Below are 24,631 nucleotides of genomic sequence, written 5' to 3' on the forward strand. Positions count from 1 at the left end.
CCTCCTCTAGGCCAACTATGTTCTTTCAGTGTAAATACTTCTCACTGTAAATGAATCTAATATGGGGCTTCACAAGATCATCAGGAGGGTGTTTATTTATAGTTTATAGTCATTTAAAGTCTTTTATCTACCCATAGTGGGTGGATGACTGTTGGTTTGCTTGTTCCAGGTTGGGATGAAGGTAGTAAGGGAGGCTGGACAAGGTTAACTTGCCAGAGAAAACACTGGTACAGACTATTCCAAACAGAGCTAATTCATTAAGGCAGCTTTGTAAGTAAGTACAAAATATATTTCAACCTACACAATTTTTATTAGTTGCCCTCTTAGAAGTACACGTTCTAAAATGAATGAAAAAAAGTCTCATTACTTTGATCAGGTGGTGGCTACATTAAGTGAAGCTAAAAGTAAAGGAAATTTTTGTATGTTGTGTTGTAATGTATGCCTTATTACTCTCTGTCAACAGAGCAAAAAATAGCTAAAATCTGAGTGTATATTTCCTTGTTTTCCTTTCCTAGTTCCTTGTGACACCTCAAGCTGAATGGATCCAAAATAGATCCGTTATTACCTTCCTGTCGCTACAAAAACAAAACAGCCTTTTTACTCTCTTGAGATTTTCATTATCGTTCAAAATAGAAATAGCTTTCTTGGTTTCACCACTCCTTCTTTTACAAAAACATTGTTTAAAAATTCATAAAATAGAGCAACCTATAAAGAAGACATTAAGTACCACCCATAATTCCACCATCATTATTAACCAGTGTAGACATTTTTGTTGCATAATCTTCTAGGCATTTTTCTGTGTAGATGAATATAGTTTTAATTAGAATATATGAATTTGATTTTTTTTTTTTTTTTACACAAATACAGGGTTGAACTCTTAAGTACTGTTTTGTAAATAGTGTTTGTTTTTTTTAAAACTTATTCCTGTCTTTCTCTGGATTTTTAATAGTATTTTAGCTGATTTATCTACATTTACTTTCTTGTATGGCTGGAACAGCATTGCCTATATTTCTAAAACATAAGTATAATTATGTGAGCCCTCTGCTCATGTATCCTTAGTTTTGAATTGCTCACAGTATAAAGCTCATATCCTTAGCATGCCATTCAAGACTTGCTCTGGCCTGTCTAGCTTTCCCCATCAGTCCTTCTCCATGTGTCAGTCATGTATCTCTAGAAACTTCCTTTGTGCTCAAATGTTCTCATTGCCCATCCAAACTCGCTGTTGAAATTCTATCCATATAGTTAGAATGTTTCTTGATTCACATAACCTTCATTAATCCTATCCTTGATTCCTCTCAGGCAGTTCAATCCTCTCCTCTCATATAAAGGAGGATTTTACTACTGTTACATCAGTCTGCTTTGTAGTATATATTGTTTGTATTGTTCTCTCACAGCTCCTCATATCCTGTTTCATCCCCATATCCTGCATTGTCTAATTACAAGATAGAAAGGGCAATAAATTCATAGACTATATTTTTTCATCTTGTGCATTCATAGAACCTAGGACAAGATCTTGCCCATAGCAAGAATGAAGTGAACATTTTATCATAAGTTGCAGTTTTATTGCTCACCTGATGATCTTAACTGTGTTTCCCTAGCTTTATAAGGAAATACTATAATTTACACTCCAGAGAAATTATATTTTATCTCTTACCAGCACTGTTGCCTGTCATATCACTAAAACCTTAAAAAAAAAAAAAAAACCCAAAAAACCCCAACTCTTTGCAACATGACTTTTTAGATTTTCCTTGCTGTGTAACTGAATTCTTATTTAAAATAAAGCTTGGATTCAGTGTCTTCAGAGTTTTTTGTGTAATTCCCTGGGACTCACTGTTTTACTGTGTTTGATCATTAGCTTGTGAGGTGGTTTACATTGTGGTATTTGCAAATGGTAGATTCTGAACATGAAGTAAATCGTTTCAGTGTATATTTGTGTAAAGAAGGAAATGCACAATTGTGTGACTGATTTATTTTGTAATTGTCATTAATAAGAGGAATCACAGTTAAATCTATTCATATTTTTCTTCAAGAATGGAATTGAAACCACCTCTAAAAATAGAACAGCTATTTCAGATAAAACGAAATAAAAAAAATTAACAGAAATGACTTGTGGTACACTTGGCTTGGTGCCCACAGGTACTTGAAGTCACAAGATAAACATGGCATATCTTCCTAGAGTGTTGATTTTACTTGACAATATTGGTAAAATGAAAACATTGAGTGGTTCTAGCAGATACAATTTTTTTCAAACAACTAAAGCAAATACAGCTATATATATAGTGGATAGATTGCAGATCTGTTATGTTTTAGGATAAAATGAAAGTGTACTTGTTCTTTATGGATTTGTTGGAGACATTTAGAAAACAATGACTTAAAGTAGTTAATATGAAAATGAGACACTGAGAAGCTTGTATGTTACAATATTCAGGCATTCTCCTGATTTCCCAGGTGTAAGAGAGAATACAATTAGTTGTCTAGTTCTCTTTGATTAAAAAAAAAACACAAGTTTGCCTAGAAAGAGAGTGAGATACTTAATCCTGACCTGGAATTTTAAGAGGAGTTATGTGCCTTGAGTATAGTCGTTCAATTAAACTCTTTTATTTAGATTTTGTAAAATTTGTAGAAGCAATATTTTTGACCTCTAGTAAAAGTATTTTTCATTTGTGGTACCTATGCTGATCTAGTCCATGTCCTGTTCCTTTCTGGCTGTTCAGCAATAACAGTGTAAGAGTAGAGATAATGTTAATTGTCACAAGTAGTGGCTGTTAACCACACATTCAAGAACGAATTCTGCCAAGTGCTGTAAGTACAGATAATTGGAAAGAGCCACTTGCATTACATTTTAATTGAGGACAGATTAGATACTGTAGGTAGAAACATCTTCATGTCTTTGTCTGGAAGTTAGTCTAGTTGAACCTACATTTTCTCAAAAGAAAGAGCTCTGTATTTGCTTAAGTTCCCAAAGAAGTTCCTGTTTTGGACTCCAGACATCAGTGCCAAAAAGTGAGCTGTTTTCTAACTGGCCAACCAGTAACTTTACTATGGAAGTTTTTGATTCCTCTGCAAAGAGCCAAATAGGTGGGTCACATAAACATCTCAGATATTCAGTTGATTTCTATGATCCCCTTGTACATCTAAACTCTTAACTGTTTGCTGCTCAGTATTGTTGAATGTGCTTTCTGTTTCTGAAGTTGAAGAAGAAATTGGAAATCAGGAAATTGTTTATGGTTCAGGACCCAGAGGTGGATTTTGAGTTGAAACCAAGAATAGCCTTTCCTTCCATGGCATATCTGGTTGTTTTTGTTTTTCTTACATTAACAATTGATTAAGATATTTGGGCTCATAAGCTTTTCTTCTAGAAATGTACATTTTCTCTCTAGATCAAAGGGCAATAGTCTTTTGTAAGGTGGTGTGAATTAGTTCATTCCAAATGCTGTATTTCTAATTTAGGTAAGATCAGCTATACTAATATTTAAACTTTGGTTTAGGATGATAGTGGTAGGGAATTGAAGAGGTACGAGTATTTTTAGTTGAGTAAGCCTTTGGATTTATAACCCCACCTGTATCCTTACACTTAGGAAAGCATAGAGATGTAGAGGGTTCGTGGAAAGCAATTTAGAATGTAGGGGGAAAATGCTAAAGATAGGTACCCTTGGGTGCTCTCTCATGAGGTATGTTTTCATGATAAAACATTTAGGTCTCAACAGCTAAAGGTTTGGGTAGAATTAGCCATGTTTGGTACAAGACCTATGGTTTCAGTGACCACAGTTACTGGAGGGTTAATTCTGTCATTCTGTCATTTAAAATCTGTGGAGAAGCAGAATATCACTGAATGGATTTTAGGGAAAGCTGCATAAAGACCTTATTGTGATATATTATTGATTTAAAATAAGAAAGGAACACATCACCATAATTTTAGTTGACAGTATTTTTAGTAAATAATGTAGGCAATGTAATTACAGTCCTTGGTTAAAGCGTCTTGTCTTTATCCAAGGTGCTGACTAGAAAATTGGCTACAAGAAGATTAGATGAAGAGGCAGGTTTGAGAATGTACGAAACTCAAGAGTGGTTAGTTTTATAATACCACATTTAATGGCATAGAATTTACCTGTATCATAACCTTCTCTTACCTTATATTGTTGAATGCTTAAGGGCAAGTTATTTCTTTTTTCAACTTTAAATTTTTTTTAACCATCTAGCATAGTATCTTGCACATGATAGCCTCTTAAGAATTTGTTGAGCAAATTAATTTAAGAAATAAATGCTGTTGAATAAGTATCCATTAGCAATAGCTTTCAATATGCTGGTGGTGGTTATGAAGTCATGGCTACGTTAAATGAAGGAGCCACTGGCATGAAACTCACCTTGAATAGAGTTGCATGCATTGTGATCAAGAGCCAGCATTTGTGCAGAACTGCAGGGTTCTTGTTTGTATCTGAAAATTAGTACAGTGTATGTTTACCAAGTAAATTGATAAACACTTGGGGAATGCATGTATGTATATAGTTTTAAGTTACAGAAGTATTGTACACATTCATTTTTATGTTTATCTTTTTGCTTGTTATACTTTTCTACCTTTCCAAGTTTTAAGAGGAGAAAAGTTGAGGTTAAATGGAAACTATTCAGTGTTGGGGTCATTCTCTGGATTTTGTCATTTGAACTGGATTAATTCCTTAACTAGGAGGCTAAAAATAAAATGTAAGATAGAAACAAGAAGAATAGCACATTGGAAACCAGTAATTTTTTTTCACATGGACACAATTAACAACCTAGGCTTCTTTTAAAAAATGATAAAGTCCTACAAGTACTTACGTGTGAGAAGTATTACAACATGAATTTTGTGTTTTTAATTTTTTTTTTATAATGTCACATGTGCAAGTTATGGGGAGAACTACATTTGTTTAGAGTTGATTCCTCAGGACAGTCTGAGAAATTGTGAAAGTTTTGCAGATATGTTGTATAGTATGCTAGTCCTGTGATTAATCTTTCTGTAGCTGGTTAGTGGTCAGAATATACTAGCTATCAAGGAAAGAAAGGAAAAGAAAATGATAAAGTACCAGTATCTGAGGAAAAAACAATAAAACGAATGAAGTTAAGAACAAAATTTAGTTTGATGAAGTTAAGAACAAAACCAAATCTGCATTTAATAGGACTATGGAGATGTTTTCGAGAAAACATGTTTGTTTGTTTTGTGTGCTAACTTGTTTTAGAATGATTTTCATTTTCTTGTTTGATTTTTCTCCCTCCCTTTCCTGAATTTGCCTTTTTTTTTTTTTTTTTAAAGAATGCCAGGCCAGAAACTGCCACTAATGATGATGAGGAAGCCTTAGATGAAGAAACAAAGAGAAGAGATCAGATGATCAAAGGGGCCATTGAAGTTTTAATACGTGAATACTCCAGTGAGCTCAATGCCCCGTCTCAAGAATCTGACTCTCACCCTAGGAAGAAGAAGAAGGAAAAGAAGGAGGACGTATGTGTTAACTGATTTCTAACAAGAGTCAGTTTACTTCTTGTGGTGTCACTCTTGTGTTTTTATTACTTTCCAACTTTTGAGGGGAAAATAGAATGACTAGCATTTTTAGCAGTATACTCTGAAGGCTAATTTGACCGTGTTTTACCAACAAATTCCTAATTTTTTTTCCCCAAGATGGTCCTGTTTTGCATGTTTGAAATGCAGTGGCATGGAGACTTGTGCTTATTTATGGATTCATTAAGTAAGAGGATAAAAAAAAATGCAAACGAGTGATAAATAGGAACTGATATTAAAGGGGTAAAGTAAGATTATTTTTTCTGGCCACAGAGTGGCTGGCCTTGTTTTGCCTTACTCCCTGATTATTATTCTTCTGTCTCTGCTCCAAGCAGTATACCAGGTCTCGTTCACTGAGAATTTTCACCCGTTTTCAAATTTTTAGCCACCTTTCCTTAAGAACCACATCTCATTCCACTCCTTGGATAGTAATGCCGATGCCCTTATAAATGGAGTACTGTGAAAGAGCCCCACAAGATGAAACACTCCTCCCCAGAGTATTACATCATCACCCACTTTTGTCAGCTTAAACTAATTGAATAGTAGGGAGTCCAGGTTGAAAGAAAATGTTTGGTTTTCTTATATTTATTTCTTTTGGATAAACTTTGAGAAATGATGGGGAGTGTTCTTTAAAAACATTGGAAGTATCTTATATACATGGATTGTATTTGTCATGAAAAAGTAGTACTGTGAAACCTGTGAGTTAATATCCTGGGGTAGTTACAGTTCATACTATTTTGGATTTTATTGCCTTTTTAGGCCATTTTCAGCTTTCTCTGTGGCCAAATACATCAGATACATTTTTATTACTTGTCTTGTTCTTCGTCGTAGTCGTAAAAACCTGTCTAGTGAAGTACCAATCACTGGAAATGGTAATCGGTAAGAGTAGTCAGGAATAGGGTAATTGAGACCTGTAGAATTTGTTCTTTTTTTCCCCTGCATTAATGGCAAAGAAGAAAATAACTAGAGATACGTGTTTGATATGGGTTGGGAGGAGACAAACCCTGCACTATGACAGGAATTATAGGTAAATTTGTCATTATGATTGTTTCCTGTATCTTGGATCAAGGGAAAAGCGCTGCTAGTGCGAGACCCTCCTTACTCCATTGGTTGAAGTTGTTGGAGGGAGAGGAGGTGGTGGGTCATGGGTGGGGTTATAGAGAATGAGTGAAATCTTTTTTATTATCAAGTAATTTGAAATCAAGAAAATATTACAAAAATCTTGCATTGCTTACAGTGTAAACATATACTATTTATTGAAAATTGTTTTACAGAGTAATATGAACTCTTCGTTTGTTTGTTTTAATCTTTGTGGATTTTTCCGCAGATTTTCCGCAGATTTCCGGTGGCCCCACTGATCCCTTATCCACTCATCACTAAGGTTCGTTTACATTTATAGACTTTGACAATAACTTATGCTTACTGCTAATTGCCAGGTTTGTGATTCTTATTCATCCGATTCTTCACTATTTAACTTAGATCATTGAATTTGTTGCTATATAAGTTCTATTTATTTATTTACCCCATCTTCTGTAAGACCTATACAGAATATCTAACCTTTAATTTTTGTTTGTTTGTATCGATGTAGACTAATCTTTATGTATTCCCACCTCTCCCCCTTGTCTTTTAGGAGGATATAAATGCTATAGAAATGGAAGAAGATAAAAGAGACTTGATATCCCGAGAGATCAGCAAATTCAGAGACACACACAAGGTAGTATTCTTGTTTTTTCACTTGATACCAGTCTAGACTTTTTACAGAATCCAAAGCAAACAGACAAAAAATCAACCTTACAGTAGAATATAATTTTAAATGCTTTTTATAGGTATAATTGATATTTAGGTAGAAACAAACAGAAGACCAGTACCATATTAGAGTAGTCCTTGGCATATTGTACATAGTTTTTTCAGTTACTGACTACTCTGCAGTCATCTCACTTTAATATGAATAAAAGCTAGTTTTATTTTAGATTTCAACATAAACTTCAAGGTCAGATTTAAACTAGATTCAAGGGGGCAGCAGGATAACATACACTGTAGAGTATTTCTGGGGGCAGTTATTTAACTTAATCTTAGGAAAACCTTTTCTTTAGAGCTGAGATTAAAATTTAAGATTATATTTGTATAGATTTAAGTTGAGAGGGGGAGATTTTAAAAAGTAGGTCAGTGGTTACCAGACTTACCAAATTTTAGATGCATGGAAGAACTGTAAATTCCCATAAAGCTAATCTATTCATTGACCCCCACCATTATGATAGAGATCATATGGTGACTAATGCAAGATGAAACTCTCAGCTTGGAAAGTAACAAGGAATAGGATGTAAGTATGAGCTTCTGTTTTTTATTATATTTATGGATGCCCCCTCAGAAAAATATGCAAAGGGGTAACTGGCTTGGAAATGGGTATTTGTGCATAGTAAATCCCACTCACGTGTTTTGCCTATTGAAAGCTTCTCTCAATGACAGTGCATCTGTGACTGTTCACTGGTATTGAAGATGATGCTTATGGACGGTGAAATGCAAACACTGCATGAAATGTATTTTAATTTTAGAGATGATTAAGATGTTCCTGGTTCTTACTCCAAAGACTGAGTGAGCTTTAACTCAGTGAAATGTTACGTGTTCATTTTTTCTTACACCTTTCAAAATCCCGTGTTACTGCCATTGAATCATTGCTGCTTGAACACATTATTATCCTGATGCCCAGCCCTCGCTCACATACACAGGGCCTTTTCAGGAATTAAATATGTCTAAAAGCACAGATGTAGTTCTCCCAATTAGTTTTGAGGGTTTAAAAGGTAGTTCGTGGGAAGTGATTTTAGACAAATAATCTCAGTTAGGTTCAGTACTCACTCACATTCAGGGTCTGAGTGAGCTTGAAAATGGTATACAATTGTGTGTGTGGTTTACCCCCTTTTTGTTGTTACTTGTTAAATCCTGTCATGTCATTGGTAAAGTATGAGGAAATCATGTTTTTAAAAAATTAATTCAGGAGATATTTGCTTCAGAGTTTGAGAAGCTGTCAGGCCTTTGACTGCCTTACATGTATTTTACTGTGGGGAGAGTGTTTTGAATTTCCAAAATTGTGCTTTAAAAGTAAACTCAAAATGAAAAAGGAAAGCAGTTCTTTTTATTGGGTGATATAGTTAAAGGGGATGTTTGAAACTTCAGTAACAAAAAATGAGCTCAGTGAACCTTTGCATGTTTTGGTATGAGTTTATTAAATAACCACGGACTATCAGGGTATCAGCGTGGCAGGGGGCGTCCATTTACAGCACGGACGAGTCTGAAGAGAGAATAAGGTAAGATTTATGATTTTTTTTCTGTCCTTTCTTCATTATTTCATTACTTTCGTATGTCTTTTGAGACTCACTTCATTTCCTCTTTCTCCAGTCTTTGTCTTAAAATATATATGTGTGTGTATCTGTTTCCTGCATATATTATCTTATATACTCTTATAGAAATGCATTTAGTATGGACCAGAGTCACTCACTTTTTCATTTACATAGAACAAAACTTTTGAAATGAGTCCTGAAACAATATTATTTACATAAATAGAACTACACTTAAGAAATAAGTAGTATAGTGAATAAGCAGGAGTAAAAACATTGAGGGAATCTACAAAAGACATTTATTATTGGAACAGCTAAAATAATCTGTAAGTATTATCTCAGAAATGAACAAATTTCTTTATAAGTGTATGACACAGAGGTAAGTTTTATGTAGTTTAGCCTCATTTTATAGTATACATTTTTATATTCCATTAGAACTGTTTCCAAAATTAGAAGTTGCCCCTTTAAATAGTTTTCAGTTTCTGTCCTCTTTCTACCATTTCTTTTCTCTTTGTAATGTCAATGTGTTCAGTATTGGCTCTGCCTACGCTCCACTTTGATAGAGCCTGGCACAGCGGCTGAATATATTGGTTTCTCACGCATTAGCTTTTCTTTCATAATCCTCTGTCAGTTCTCTGATCCATGAGCAAGAGAAAAGGAGTATAACAGGTAAGATTGCCTTTTAAAGTTGTTTTAAATGCTTTACATGACTGAGAAAAGAAAAAAAATGCACATTTTATTGTTGGAATTTAAATATTTCGGTGACACTAAACATGGAACCAAAGGGAAAAAAATGTGTTTTGTTTTTGTTTTGTTTTTGCTGTTTGGGGTATTTTTTTTCTGAGTTTGTGTAGAAACTGTGTGGTACACTGGTAATCTTGTCAGGGTACAAACTTCGTCTGATTGTTATTTGGTTTATTTGTGAACCATGTACTTGCTCTTCCTCCCAGAAGCATAGCTTGTAGGCAAGGTTAATCCAGTGTTGGCGATCCATGTCCTAGCACAGCATCTGTAAGTTAATACGCAATCGTTCCTTCCAAGGATGGATTTGTCACTGTTGATATATTTTTATTGTCTTATAGGCATAATGGGCATAAATATATTGCTTTTTAAATTAAGCAAAAAATTAATTAAATGAAAATATTATGATTATGTACATTTTTTTGCTTGAAGTGAGTGATTTTCAAACTTTTTGTATTTGGTGGGCTGTCCATCTTGTAATGGTGGGAGTAAATGTTTCCATAGATGATAAGGCAGATATTGGTTGAGTTCACCTTGTCTTTTGGAGGGTGGGCAAGCCAGAGGGCAGAAGATTTAGTTGCATTCCAGTGAGCTGACTCTCCTCCCCCACCTCCCCTTTAAAACCCTCAACTAATAACCTTTAGGTAATGGGAAGTCTGGGGTGATAGTATCAGTAATCCCAGTGACTTGTAGAAATTCATAATGGAAAGAATTACGTTTTAGCAAAGTGATTGTATTTCTAGAAATTATTATGAACCATCACATTCCTTATGGTCATTTTAGTTATTTCATAATCATTGAGTGGTCAGCCACACTTGACACAATCTCCCAGCATCCAAAATTGGAGATTCCTGGTTGGTGTAGAGTATATGGTTTTGCACGAAATCTAGACTTGTTATTGCTTCTGTTTAATTTGTCAAATAAAACCACAGCTATTTAATATAAAAGTACCAGTGGTTTGTTTTTTTTTTGTTGTTGTTGCTGTTTCCAATATTGGGCATTGCGCCGGGGAAGTCTGAATACTGGAGCTACAGAGTTAACTCTAAAAGTATTTTTGTTGGTTTCTAGAAACTGGAAGAAGAGAAAGGCAAAAAGGAAAAAGAAAGACAGGAAATTGAGAAAGAACGGAGAGAAAGAGAGAGGGAGCGTGAAAGGGAACGAGAAAGGCGAGAACGGGAACGAGAAAGGGAAAGAGAACGTGAACGAGAAAAGGAGAAGGAACGGGAGCGGGAACGAGAACGGGATAGGGATCGTGACCGGACAAAAGAGAGAGATCGCGATCGGGATCGAGAGAGAGATCGCGACAGAGATCGGGAAAGGAGCTCAGATCGGAATAAGGATCGGAGTCGATCAAGGTAAGGCTTTATTGAAGTTATTGTTTGCCTGATAGCTTTTTCCTGCCATTTACATTGATATGATGAGGGAACTTCCAGAGCGTGCCTAGCTTTCTGTCTCACATGTGTAAATAAAACATTGGTTAAATTAACAATTTTCAACCTCAAGTTAGCTTTTCTGTGTGAAGCCAGTTTTTACACAGACCCAAAACACACCAACTGTCCACCCAGTGTTCTGGATGGCTGTGATTCCTTTTTGTCTCTCTGGGTCAGTGGATAATTTTTTTTAGTCAGCATTTCCTTGAGGTCCCCTATACTGGAAAATGAGCTCAAGCGCCACTGCATTTAGCTAGCCCCTGATATCTGCTGGTCCTAGAGCCCATTGGATGGCCACAGCTCACCTCCTGAGCTCTCAGTTTACTCTGCCTTTCTTTATGGTTACTGGTAATTTCACTTTGGTTTTGTTTTATTTAAAAATCTTTTGTAATTATATTGAATTCACTTGATTTATCATCAGATTCTTCAAGAATGAGATAGAGCAAAAATGAACGAAGGGAGTGAGTAGAAGGAGGGAAGAGAGGAAAGTTCACTTTTTTTTTTCTTTCAAGCTAGTTTTCCAATATACATTACTATGTTGCAGATACTCCACCTGATTCTAGTTGATGGGAGGTCCACTGGTTGCTGGATTTGGAATTCAGTGCTCTTAGATCTTCAGTGGGCATTAAAATCCTTCCCTTCCTTCCTTCCCTGGAATAACCATCACCCTCTGGAATAACCATTATTGATAATTTGACATACCAGTGATTTTATACTTGTATTACAAATGTGAATCCTTGAACAGTATATTGACTCATATACATACATATATTTATATTTAATTAGATCCATGGCACCCATGTTGTGCAAGGGTCAGTTGTAGTTTTAGTTTATCCAGGCAACATGGCAAAATATTCTTTGCTTCACATCTTTGCCAGCATCTTTCCTTGATCACCAGTATGGTAGGCTATCTTGTAACATATTTTTTGGCTCTTTGTATTTCTCATATCCAAGTTTTTTTGTTTTCTAAGACAGTGGTAAGCATTAACATTGAATTTAGAATGCAATTCACATTTTGGGGCTAGGATTATATTCTGTCTTTCTGACAAATAAATAGCAGTTTGTAATTCTGTAGAAATCAAATGCTGAATTCTGATTTGTGAGTTTATGTACCATTTCATAATGTATATTATTTTCCTTTCTCTTGGTTTTTAAAGGGAAACACAAAGGAAACTGACATTTTAAAATCTTTTGTTTACATAGAGAAAAGAGCAGAGATCGTGAAAGGGAACGGGAGAGGGAAAGAGAGAGAGAGAGAGAACGGGAACGAGAAAGAGAACGAGAGCGAGAGAGAGAGCGAGAAAGGGAACGGGAGCGAGAGAGAGAGAAAGACAAGAAGCGGGACCGAGAAGAAGATGAAGAAGATGCATATGAACGGAGAAAACTTGAAAGAAAGCTCCGAGAGAAAGAAGCTGCTTATCAAGAGGTAAATTGAGGGAATGCTTTTATTCTTAATTCTTAGTACTTAGTAGGTTAGTAAAAAATTTTAGAGCCCTTTGTATACTTTTTTTTTTTTTTTGGATCAAGCCACTGTATTGAGGGGCTTCAGTAGAGGGTCAAAGGGTTGGGAGGACAATGAGATCTGACCTCCTCTTCCTGGCTGGGATCTCCTCGGCTGCACAGTCGCTGAAAGGAAGCCCTTTGTATGCATTTTTAAAGTTTTGACAATTTCTTTTTTTAGCGCCTTAAGAATTGGGAAATCAGAGAACGGAAGAAAACCCGGGAATATGAGAAAGAGGCTGAAAGAGAGGAAGAAAGAAGAAGAGAAATGGTAATATATTAGGTTAAAAATAAGTAATTTTTCAGGTAAAAATCAGATCAAATCTTTACTGTTAACTAGAAGTAGCTTTATAATAATTATAAGCTCCCAGTGTAGATAATTTAATTTTTATATATTTCAAGTAACCTTGAGACAATTTCAGTTCACTAAAATGGGTTTTCCTCCTACTTTTCACATTTTTACTCCCTATAAACTAAATTATCTTTCAACATACTGTCAAAGTAAATCTCTCATAGAGTAATATACAAAAAATGAGAATTTATAGAACTTTCCTTGATTAAGAATTTGCAACATTTTTCAACTTGAAGATTTGATACCATTCTGTATTGGTATAGTACATTTGGATGAAGGAAATAGTCATAAGAAACCTGTTTTTAGAAATCAAAATTACTGTCTACTATATATAACACTTAGGAATTGTTGTTTTTCCTTATGTTACTATACTATCCTTCCTTTTAGCTACATAATAATCATAAAAATGAATCTTATTATTTGCATTTATACTGTTTGATAAACTGTAACAGTGAAGCAGTTGGCCTAGGTTGTTAAATAAGTTAACTAAGTAAAATGACAAAAAGATAATTTATTTTATCATAGTGTTTGCTTTAGTAGTATGTTCCATGTGTTCTATCTTTGCCAGAATTTCATGAAAGTTTCTTTATCTCCAGTTTGGAGATTATTCTTCCAAAAACTTCACTGAAGTTAGGAATCTTCTTCAAATAGCTTTTGAACATGAGACATAGAGGGAATTTTTGTAAGTAACCAAAAGGGTGCATGCAGCAACTAGATAGATAGTATGGGTTTTCCAGATGGTAGATCCTCTAAGGTCATTTAGTTATTTTTAATTTCCCTGGATTGTAACACCCATTCTAAAATTTATTCTTCAACTCTTGATTATAAAATAGAGAATAATATAGTAAGAGACATAATTATTTGAAGATATGTTTCCCAACACCAACATTGTGTTGCTAGATTTGAAGTGATTCTGCTTCCTATAAGCAAATATGAAACCTGTCTTTCTAGAGAAAAATTTCCCATTATTTTTTTGGGGGGGGAGCTTTAAAAAAATCTAGTTAGAAAAGCAGTTGCTTGCTTATTATAGAATGTTCAGCCGAAGTGTATGATGTAAAAAGTTAACGTTGCTACTCCTCACGAGTGGTAACTTAATTTTTTAGTATGTACCTTATGGATGCTCCTGAATATTGTCATTGCTACCTGACCATCCACTTGAATTCATTTGACAAATTTTGAGTGTATGTTATAATCTAGCCTTGTGCTAGGTACTGGGTATACAAGAATAACTGATGCTTGAAAGGTTTAAACAAGTGAGTAGTATGGTCAGAGATGAAGTAGTTATGTCAGTGTTTAAGGTATGATAATGGTGTACTCACAGTATTTTGGGAGTACAGAGAAAATGATTAATTTTGTCTAGGGGAAGGAGTTGGTCATGGATAGATGGTTAGATTGGGGAATTCTTTACAGAGATAACATTTGAATTGCATGAAATGTGTTAAAATTTTATTGCAGTCAGAAACCTACATCTTTGTTTGTAGGTATAATGATTGTTGATATAATACATAGAGATGTAGGTTATAAATAGTTAATTTTATATACTTTATATCTATATATAATGGTTAGATATGACTTCTACTAAATATAATAGTTGTATTTAAAATTCCAAAAATAGGAATAAGAGATTCATGTACTTTCATGGTTTGTGTACTCAAAGTTAGGCAGGCATTTCCTTTAGATTAATGCATAAATGTGATTTAAATTTCTAATCTAGGATTTCATAAAAACTAGTTCTTGTACTATCATCTACCTTTAAAAGAGAAGTTAAATATTTTTGTCCAGTTAACAGAGTCAGTAATAAACTTTCAGTGTTACTTCTTGGTGTGCTCAGGTTTCATTAGAAAATACTACACTTTGAAAATTACATTCAGAGAGGAAATTTATTTTAGCATACTATATGTGGTTTTCATTTCACAAATAAGTCCTAAGTCTGACTTGTTATAAGGGTAAAGATTAAAAAAGGAATCCAATGTTATTTACATTTAATATCTGAAGTTTATGAGAATTACAAAGTTCAAGTAGTATGGATAAGAAAAATCTGTTCCCAGGAAAGGGGGAGGGGGTAATGTAAATCACTTTTATGTTAATTTTGCACACTTTGTCCTTCATTTCCTCAAAGGCAAAAGAAGCTAAACGACTAAAAGAATTCTTAGAAGATTATGATGATGATAGAGATGATCCCAAGTATTACAGGTAAAGAAGCTTTGCTTTATGAACTCACACATTCAGCTTTTTATTAGCTGTACTTTCTCTTGTCTACAAGAGAGTGCAAGTTCACTCAGTGGAATAAGAAAGAAAGAAATCCTCAAATTCCACCTTGTAATTATCCCCATAGATGATAGTGAGATGGGGGCCGGGTGGAGCTGTTGGAAAAGGATTTGACAGTTCTATGCTGCTTCTTTGGGGGAAGGCCCGTAATAGTGTTACAGCTAATCTTTATGACTATCTACCATGGTCTGGAAAATTTTGTATTAAAGGATTTCAGGAGTACTACATAGCACTCTGAACACCCTCCTACCCGTCCCCAACCCAACTGATAGACTACTATGAAGTGAGAGTTGGGAAGCCTGCCTTCCCTCATCCTTTTTTTTCCCCCATGATGTTTCTGAACTACTCTCATTCTTTTAGTACCTACAGCACTGTGGTTTTGTTATGCTGCCTCCACTCTAAACTCTAATTTCCCTCAGGTTATGCACAGTATTTTGATTTTTTTAAATCTCTCATGTGCCTGACGTGATCCAGGCATGTAGTGAGTGCATTTAATGTATATACTTTAACACACTGTAGCCAAAATAATTAAAACATTGAATTAGCAACTTAAATTGAAAGAATGCCAAGGATTTGACTTTGTAGAAAAAGTAAAAAGATGAGTAAAATTATTGAATCACAAAATAATAGTACATAATTTCAACATTCTGAGATATAATAAAGTGCTGGGTAGAACCTCTGCTTTTTGTTGATTATTCCCTACTTCCTTCTTTGATTCCCGCCCCCCACCCCAAGGAAAGGAGTTTATTTAAGTTGGAGATAGAAACTATTATTAGGGGTGTTATTACTCCATGTATTAATTTTTTTACAAATTGGCATCCAAGAAAACACAAATTATGTGTTAGAGTTAGAATAGGTATAAAATGAGTACTCTTCTTTGCTCTGAAAGCTTCTTTTCTACTTATTTTAGACACTTAGAATGACTTAAGAATGAGGCATGGTGATAAATGACAAGACAGTGCTTACTTATTAAACACTAACATGTAGACAGCACACTGTATTGGGTGTTCTGTAGACACAGAACATTAGTAAGACGGTCTTTAGTCTCTAAGCATGAAGCTTTTAGTGTGGAAATGATTTGCTTTTGGAGACATCATATGTAATAGCTGATGGTCTGAGTATCAAATAAGGCCTGTTATGATTTACTTTTGTAGAGGAAGCGCTCTTCAGAAAAGATTACGTGATAGGGAAAAGGAAATGGAAGCAGATGAACGGGATAGGAAAAGAGAGAAGGAAGAGCTGGAGGAAATCAGGCAGCGCCTTCTGGCAGAAGGGCACCCGGATCCAGATGCAGAGCTCCAGAGGGTAAGATACTGTAACATCCGTAACAATAGTCTTCTGAGAATATTACGTCATCTTAACCAAGCCAACTATGGTGTAGTTTAGTTTATAAGGGAAGTGCACTGTATACTCCATGCACTTTTGTGTTTTGGGGGAGAATATTAGTACTTTTTCTTTATTGTGTATGTCATCAATATTAGTTGATTTACAACTTTAACTGTTTTAAACATCTTTCATATGTCTTAACTCCTTTATTTCTTGTTAAATGAATATCTTTTAATGTAACATTGCTAGAGACCTGTCCTTCCTACATGTATATGCTCTGATACATAATGACTTTTGTAGTTTGAGTTCTCTCACTGCCAGCCTAAAAATTTTGTTTCCAAAAGATATTTTCGCTTGTCATTTGAAAAGGAAGAGTGCCATAGGACATGGCGCCCACGTATTCTTGCTTTTTAGAAATCATGTTAGAATAATTATTAATATATCATGAATCTAATACTATAATTCTTTGTATCAACTTTAAAAATTCTTATATGCTATTAACAGAAACCACATCTTCCATGACCCTTTTATTTTTCAAAGTGAAAGTTTTTTTTTTTCTATTGATTAAGTACTTACATGAGTAAATAGAAAGTTCACACGACATAGAACACAGTAATGAAGACATTTCTTATCAGCCATTTATAATCATTATAAATGTGTGGTTATTTTTTTTTCCCTCAAAAGAAACTATTTAGAATAAAACAAAAGCAGCTCAACTGTAAGCACACGTTTGAGTGACAGCTACTTTTAAGCTATGTGAGCCATAAAAAAGGTTTTTCTTTACTTTTCCAGAAATCTTGTGTACACAACACAAAGCAAGGTCATTTTTTTCCACTTCAAACACCGGCATTGGCATCACAATAGCAGATTCACAACTTTAAGCTCCCATTTTAGTAAAATGCACAAATACTAAACAGATTAGCTTTCTTCCATCAAGAGGCACATGTAAACTCCACATAAGCCATCACTTCTCTTCAAAAAGGTCCATTAGAGCTTTGAATTCCATATCTTCATCCGTTGTTCACCAGTTTTGCTTGCGGGGCGGGGGGAGGTTATTCAGTACAAATGTTTACAATATTAAAAAGATATATTTCCCCTATGCCATTATAGATGAACGTAATGTTAACAAGTTCACCTTGACTTCAGAAAGCACCAATAATACCCACTGACACACACCTTGAAATGAATTTACCGTATGAATAGACAACAAGTAGAACAGTAGGGTGGATTTTTTTTAAAGACTGCAATTAAGTGAGGATTGTAGGACTGAAAATATCCTTTGTACTCATGTAACTGAGTAAAACGTCAAAAAATTTTTCAGAAAAAAGCAAGTGTATAATCAATTTATAATCAATATATTCTAAATATAACTTAAAAGATGAAACTATAAAAAGGTGTTTAGTCAAATTTTATCCCCTCTATCTTCATTCTGTAAATTATACAGAGCAATTCAGACTTAACTCCATTAATTAGAAAGGGGTCAAGGTACAAAGCCTTTTAAAAATCCACCTTCATCTGTGTTACCAAAGATAGCAGCTGTTATTTTCTTTTAAGAAAACACTCACACAATTGCTAAACAGCTAAAGAACACTGTAGGACTTTTATGTTCCAACTCTGTTTACACCGTACGTATAAAACTCCTCATTAGGCTTGACAGTTCACCGTGGTTACCTGAAATCCTTTCTCCCTTTGGGCACATCACTACAACCAGCATGTTAACAGGGTCAGCTCTCTTCTTGTTCTCATACCTAACTCCTATCTCAAAACCAGATGCTGTGGCAGAGACAGGGAAAAAAAAAAAGTCCAGGAATTCCCTCCAAAATTTTTCTCACAAAAAAGGTCACTAAGGCCCTCTTCTCAAGAGGATTTCCCAGTTCTGTTACCACAGGTGAATGGTTCCTACACGGACCTAAACTGCAGTTCAAGCTGCACCTGCATAATGAGCAATTTGACTCTGAAGAAAGTGGATTTAAAATTAAAGAAACAAAAACCTGTCAGTGAAAATCTGCTCATAAATAGGTTCTAAATAAACCTAAGCAAGTGTTCGACTCTGAAAGCAACAAACACACATCTTACTTTTACTACTCTACCTCAAAAGATCCAATTGAATTAAGAACGGCCAGAGTATATTTACCTTCAAAATGTGACAAAAGCTTATAGCAGCCAGAGGATGGACATTTTTAGATTTAATCCTTAAAAGGGAAAACTTAGTCTACTCTCAGTTGAGAGTCAAAGTATACATCTCAAACCAGGAATTCATATTTTTGTGAGGAAAACTTTATAGGAATCCCAGGTACAACCAACAAAATAATATTTTTTAAAAAACTGGCTAGGAGCTGAATGATTGCTTAATTTTTCATAAACGTCAAAGCTGTGATCTAAAAATCTTAATTAGCTTGATTTTTTTTTTACCAGTAATACTAAGTAAGTCATTTAATGATATACTGCAGAAATTTTTTTCATTTGAATTGAGATCCAGAAAAATCAATTAAGCAAATACATATTTTTTCAAGTAAAAGAAACAACTGGTTGTTACAAAGAACATCCAATGTTGAAATTATGGAATTCTAGCTAATGAGAATTAGAACCAGATAATTTTAGACTTTTGCTTTCATTCCACTCTGAAGCTTTAAGTAGATAGTTTGCCAATATTACAAACCTGCACAACAGAATGGGCAACAGAAGTAAGAGATTCACCTGAATGATGGCACTCTGTAGGTAAGCACCAAACTAAACATAATTGGTTATAATACATACATTTAGAAATGGTATCAAGCCATTGTTTCAAAAACACTGAAGCACAAATTGCCCAGTTCTAACAAAAGCTGCGATGTCAGATAAAGATTCGAACAAACATGGAGCAAAAACCACAGTACTCTTCAGTAAGCTGTCACGTCAACTTTGAAAGAAAGAAAAAAAGAAAAAAGAAAAGAAAAAAGAAAAAAAAGAAGGGAAGAAAAAAAGAGAAAAAAAAGTAAATGTGTGGTTATTTTTAAAATGTCACACACATATACATATACTCCACTCACACAACATTTTCTAAATACAAATATCATTTACATGCTATTTTCTGATGTGCTTATTTTTTCCTTTTTACATTTTTATTGAGGTATAGTTGACATGTTAGTTTTAGGTGTACAGTGTAGTGATTGGACATTGATGTACATTATAAGTTGATCATCATGATAAGTCTAGTAACCGTCTGTCTCCATACCATTACTTAGAAGGAAAAAATGATTATATAATGACCAAGTTGAGGATTTGTGTTGCCTCTTACGTAGTGTCAGTACTCTTCTAAAAGTTTCTAGAGGGGATGTTATAGCTCAATGGTTAGAGTACATGCTTATCATTCATGAGGTTCTGGGTTCAATCCCCAGTACCTCCATTAAAGTAACTAAATAAATAAACCTAATTACCTCTCCTCCCAAAAAAACCCCAAAACAAAAAACTTCCATAAAATGAAGTTTCTAGTTGTGATTTCTTTAATAAAAGTATAAGAACATACTTTTTCATTTTAAATTAGCCAACTATTAGCATTTACTCTTGTTATCTCTGAAGAGTGTATAAAAGCTCCTGAGGAGTGGTAAATATATGTGAAATACTAAAAAGCATTTTGCAGAGTACCTAATGTGATTCTATAGATTTACATGGCTTTCTGATTATAGAAGTAAAGCAGTGTTTTGTTGTTCCTAGTGAAAAAGAAAAATAGAGATTTTGTGAAAGATACTGTAAAACAAAGCATTGGTTGAACTGAATATAGTTTTGGTCTGTTTCAGTTAATCAGATTTTTTTTTTTTTTTTTTTTTTATTGTAGATGGAACAAGAGGCTGAGAGGCGCAGACAGCCACAAATAAAGCAAGAACCAGAATCGGAGGAAGAAGAAGAAGAAAAACAAGAAAAAGAAGAAAAACGAGAGGAACCCATGGAAGAGGAAGAAGAGCCAGAGCAAAAGCCCTGTCTCAAGCCTACCCTGAGGCCCATCAGTTCTGCCCCATCAGTTTCCTCTGCCAGTGGCAACGCAACTCCCAATACTCCCGGGGATGAGTCTCCCTGTGGTATTATTATTCCTCATGAAAATTCACCAGATCAGCAACAACCTGAGGAGCATAGGCCAAAAATAGGACTAAGTCTTAAACTGGGTATGTTAGCATCTCCTTCCTTTTTTCTCTACTTCTCCCCCTTCAAATACCTCAATTTTGCCTCAAGGTAAAAAGTAAGTATGTGCTGCTTGGTAGGTAGATAGAAGATTATTCAAAAATGCCTTTTTAGCTCATGACTGTTTTCATAGTTCTACTAGTGCTCCTATATGTGCAGCTGCCTCAAGTTCTGAGAAGAAGTGAAAAGTTAAATTTTCTAGCACTTGTGAGTAGTGAGTTATTTTTTAAGTTGGGATCTTTCTCTGAGATTTGTGGAGGTACATTTTATACTGCTTTTGAGGGATGGTGGGTTGTAAACTGTAACATTTGAAAATTAAGTCATCATGCTAATGTAGTATTTTTACTGTAGGTGCTTCCAATAGTCCTGGTCAACCTAATTCTGTGAAGAGAAAGAAACTCCCTGTAGATAGTGTCTTTAACAAATTTGAGGATGAAGACAGTGATGATGTACCCCGAAAAAGGAAACTAGTTCCCTTGGATTATGGTGAAGATGATAAAAATGCTGCCAAAGGCACTGTAAACACTGAAGAAAAGCGCAAACACATTAAGAGTCTAATTGAAAAAATCCCTACAGCCAAACCTGAGCTCTTTGCGTATCCCCTGGATTGGTCTATTGTGGATTCTGTGAGTAGCAAATTGTATTTAATCATTTTATTTTGAGGTTTTGGTTTTTAATAAAGCATACAAACTTAGCTGATTCTACTAATGACAAGTAGGATGATACCATTGGCTAGAATCTTGACATGGCCAATAGCTTATTGTGGAAATTCTTAGTGGCGCTTGAAGTCTCCATAAATTAGAAGCAAATGCTCATATCTTGATAAACACCTTTATCAGTTCAACTTTGAATGATCGTGTTTTATTTCAGCCTTAAGAAAAACTATGAGGTTATATAGGGTTTTTTTTAGTAAATATAATAAAAAGCTCTTCAGTTCAATAACCATGTTTTTATTTTGCAGATATTGATGGAACGACGAATTAGACCATGGATTAATAAAAAAATCATAGAATACATAGGTGAAGAGGAAGCTACATTAGTTGATTTTGTTTGTTCTAAGGTTAGTCTTTTACTCTCTCCACCCTCAACATTTGCTATATACTTTAAAATATTAGACAGTTTCTAAATTGAACAATTGTGTAGAACCAAGTCCATGATAATTCAGTTTCATTTAAGAGATTTATGGCTACTCACGTGAGCCCCTTCACACTATTTCAGACCCCTTGCTTCATGCTTTCATTTCTGAGGTTAAGGAAGACAGTTGCTGACTATTGCCAATTTTGCTCTCTCCCTGCTCCTGAGAATGCTTCACCACCCTCTCCTTGTCTTAATGGTTAAAACATTGCTGAAGTACAGTTGAGGAGGTTTTGTGGAGACAGCCAGTAGCTTGTCTCAATTCCTTTGTCAGTCGTCCATCCTTTGGAAGAAAAGCAAAATAGTGCTCTTTATAGCATGATAGTAGTGTTAACGATTGATGACTGTGTGCCAGGCTTTGTTCTTGATAGGTACTGTGTTAAACATTTTATAGAACTTCATCTTCTTTAAACCTCCCAATAATCTTAGTAAGTTGTAAGTTACTAATAGCGTCCCCATTCTATACATTCTATACATGAAGAAGTTAAAGCTTAGGGAGAGGTTGTGTCTTGATCATGGTTACATTATAAGTGGCAGAGCCAAGCCTGTAAAACTCATACTCTTAACCACCAAGGATTACCACATCCTTTCATTGTCCCCTGAAGGCAAAGACTTTATCTTATCTTTAATAAGAAAATTATTATAGTAGAAGAAAGTTATTTTTCTATAAAGGAATAACTAACTGTGTTTTAAGGAAATGCTGTTTTTCTACCAGCACTGTTAAGTAGGAATGAGCATTAGGAATGGCAAATATAAGTGGCCCTTTCCATTGTAATTTTTGTAGTATTAAAACTCATTAGTAAATCTAGATATGGATTAGAAGACATAATATAGTGACTAAGATTCTAGGTTTAGGTGTCAAACTTCTCTTGAAAGGAAGGGGATTCTGGGAATTAAGAATTTTATAGAAAGGTTCTTCTGCCACAAATTCTCATACTAATTTGAGGGAACCTTAAATTTGTTTTGACTGTATGCTAACGTTTTGTTTGTTTTCAAAAATGACATAATTTTTTTCTTTTAGGTTATGGCTCATAGTTCACCTCAGAGCATTTTAGATGATGTTGCCATGGTAAGTTAGAAATTTACTGTTATTAATATTTTAATTAATATCATTGGGAACACATTAACTTCTCTGAATTTGATTGATTTTCTACCCATGTTGGTCCAGAATCTTTATAGGCCTGAATTTAAATTTGAATATGCATCAAAAGAGGTTTAAAGGCATTCACACAAGATATCATTAGACAAGAGTAAAGCTAGAATTTTCTTTTTTATCAGTCTCTCTCTTCCCCTCCCTTTGGTTTTTGTGTATATAAATATAAATCCTGTATGAATAAATTCATACATTTATAGAGCATTTATTAAGTGCTTACTGGGTAGAACATTGTGCTAGAAGCATAAAAAGGTGGACTATCTGCTTTTAAAGAACTAGCAGGGAGATGGGTATATCAATGTTGATACTGTAATATACTTGATATAATGGGGTTATGCAAAAAAGATAATGAGGTCAGAGGGGATAGAGCATCTGATGGTGTTGAGGGCAGTTAGGGCAGTCATCACAGGAATTGCCATCTCAACTGAGACCTGAAGATTGTATAACTCTTGTCACTTGGACAGGTGTCTTTTGGGTTGGCAGTGGTTAAACATCAAATCCCCATTTGCATTTAATTTGGATATTAGAGTAGTGGTTGCATTGATTTTTGTGAGAAAAGAAAGGAGGAAGAGAATTGATGGTAAAGATAAGAGGATATTGAATGAAGTATGAACTCCAGTCTAGGAAGAGAAGGGAGTAATACCAGAAAAGAGCTGGTAGTTTGAGTGCATCGAGGACTTGGTTCCAGTGAAGGTTGTGGGAGATGTGTGTGAGTGAAATAACTGGAAGGAGAGGTATAGTTAGAGAGTAGAATGTTTAAGAATACAAGTGATGGATCAGTCCAGATGATGGCAAGATGCAAAGGATGGTGGTGGGAGAGAGTTTCTGGGGCAGAGCTGATAATTGTTTAGAATGTTAATAAACTTTAAGCCAGGTCATAACACAAAGAAACTGAAATTCCTGCGTGTTGCGACTGGGATTGGAGAGAAATACGAGAATCAGCTGCAAGAGCACTAATTTAATGTGGATGAAAAATGATATTTGCTAGACAGCTGCTCTTGGAATGAAAAGATGGTGTAATGAGATCTCATGAGCCTCAGTGGAAATAATGTTTACAAGGAGACAGTAAAGATGCAGCAGCTTTCCCTCTCCTGTGGAGACTAAGGATTTGAAAGTGACAAACTTCCTCACGAGTGTCAGGGTCTTTAGGGGACATACTAGGTTTTCAATTAAGGTAAGGAGATAAAAAGTCAAATTAAAGAAGCTGAGGATGGTTAGTATAAAGTTGAATAGGGTCCAAAGGACAGAGTGGGAAGACAGCAATGGAAGGTGAGTCAGGGAGGAAAGAGGAACATCAAGCATGAGATAAGGTGGTAGATGACTGGAGAAATTTGCATTTTGAGCTACAGTCAAAGTCTTCAGGGAGTGGCATAGTGGGGTGCCTAACCAAAAGGAGCTTTAAGGTCAGGATATTTTGTGTCCACGTAGTATAGGATGTCTAAGCCAGACAACATTAGCTTTCTGCTGCCTAACCAGCCCAGTGCAGCTGTTTAAAATTCCTAAGTAAGCCAAATCTCTAACTACTTTGAAAAGTTTCACTCTAACGCTGAGCCTCAGATGAAAGGAGAAATGTGAATGGATCTCAGTACTTGGGGACAGAATCTTAACTTCCTTGACTTTCCAGGCTCTTTAAAAAGTTATCCTTGTGGTAAAGAGAGAATTTCATAGTTAGGCCTGATTAAGGAATTAAAAAAAAAAAAATCAGTGTTCTGG

The 24,631-nt window shown here is 34.9% G+C and overlaps 1 protein-coding gene across 1 annotated transcript in view; it reads left to right on the plus strand.

The window, feature by feature from the left end:
- The window catches only part of RBM25 (RNA binding motif protein 25), a 50,463-nt gene that overhangs the window by 20,399 nt on the left and 5,433 nt on the right, over window positions 1-24,631 (plus strand). The window contains exons 7-18 of the mRNA XM_006184509.3: window positions 5,285-5,470; window positions 6,855-6,908; window positions 7,158-7,241; window positions 10,669-10,955; window positions 12,234-12,456; window positions 12,712-12,801; window positions 15,002-15,075; window positions 16,305-16,455; window positions 20,291-20,615; window positions 20,983-21,257; window positions 21,593-21,691; window positions 22,787-22,834. Of these exons, the coding sequence (XP_006184571.1) occupies window positions 5,285-5,470; window positions 6,855-6,908; window positions 7,158-7,241; window positions 10,669-10,955; window positions 12,234-12,456; window positions 12,712-12,801; window positions 15,002-15,075; window positions 16,305-16,455; window positions 20,291-20,615; window positions 20,983-21,257; window positions 21,593-21,691; window positions 22,787-22,834 (1,896 nt within the window). The remainder of the gene's footprint in view (window positions 1-5,284; window positions 5,471-6,854; window positions 6,909-7,157; window positions 7,242-10,668; window positions 10,956-12,233; window positions 12,457-12,711; window positions 12,802-15,001; window positions 15,076-16,304; window positions 16,456-20,290; window positions 20,616-20,982; window positions 21,258-21,592; window positions 21,692-22,786; window positions 22,835-24,631) is intronic.

This window comes from Camelus ferus, chromosome 6 (assembly GCF_009834535.1).
Source record: "Camelus ferus isolate YT-003-E chromosome 6, BCGSAC_Cfer_1.0, whole genome shotgun sequence".
NCBI classification, from domain to species: Eukaryota; Metazoa; Chordata; class Mammalia; order Artiodactyla; family Camelidae; genus Camelus; species Camelus ferus.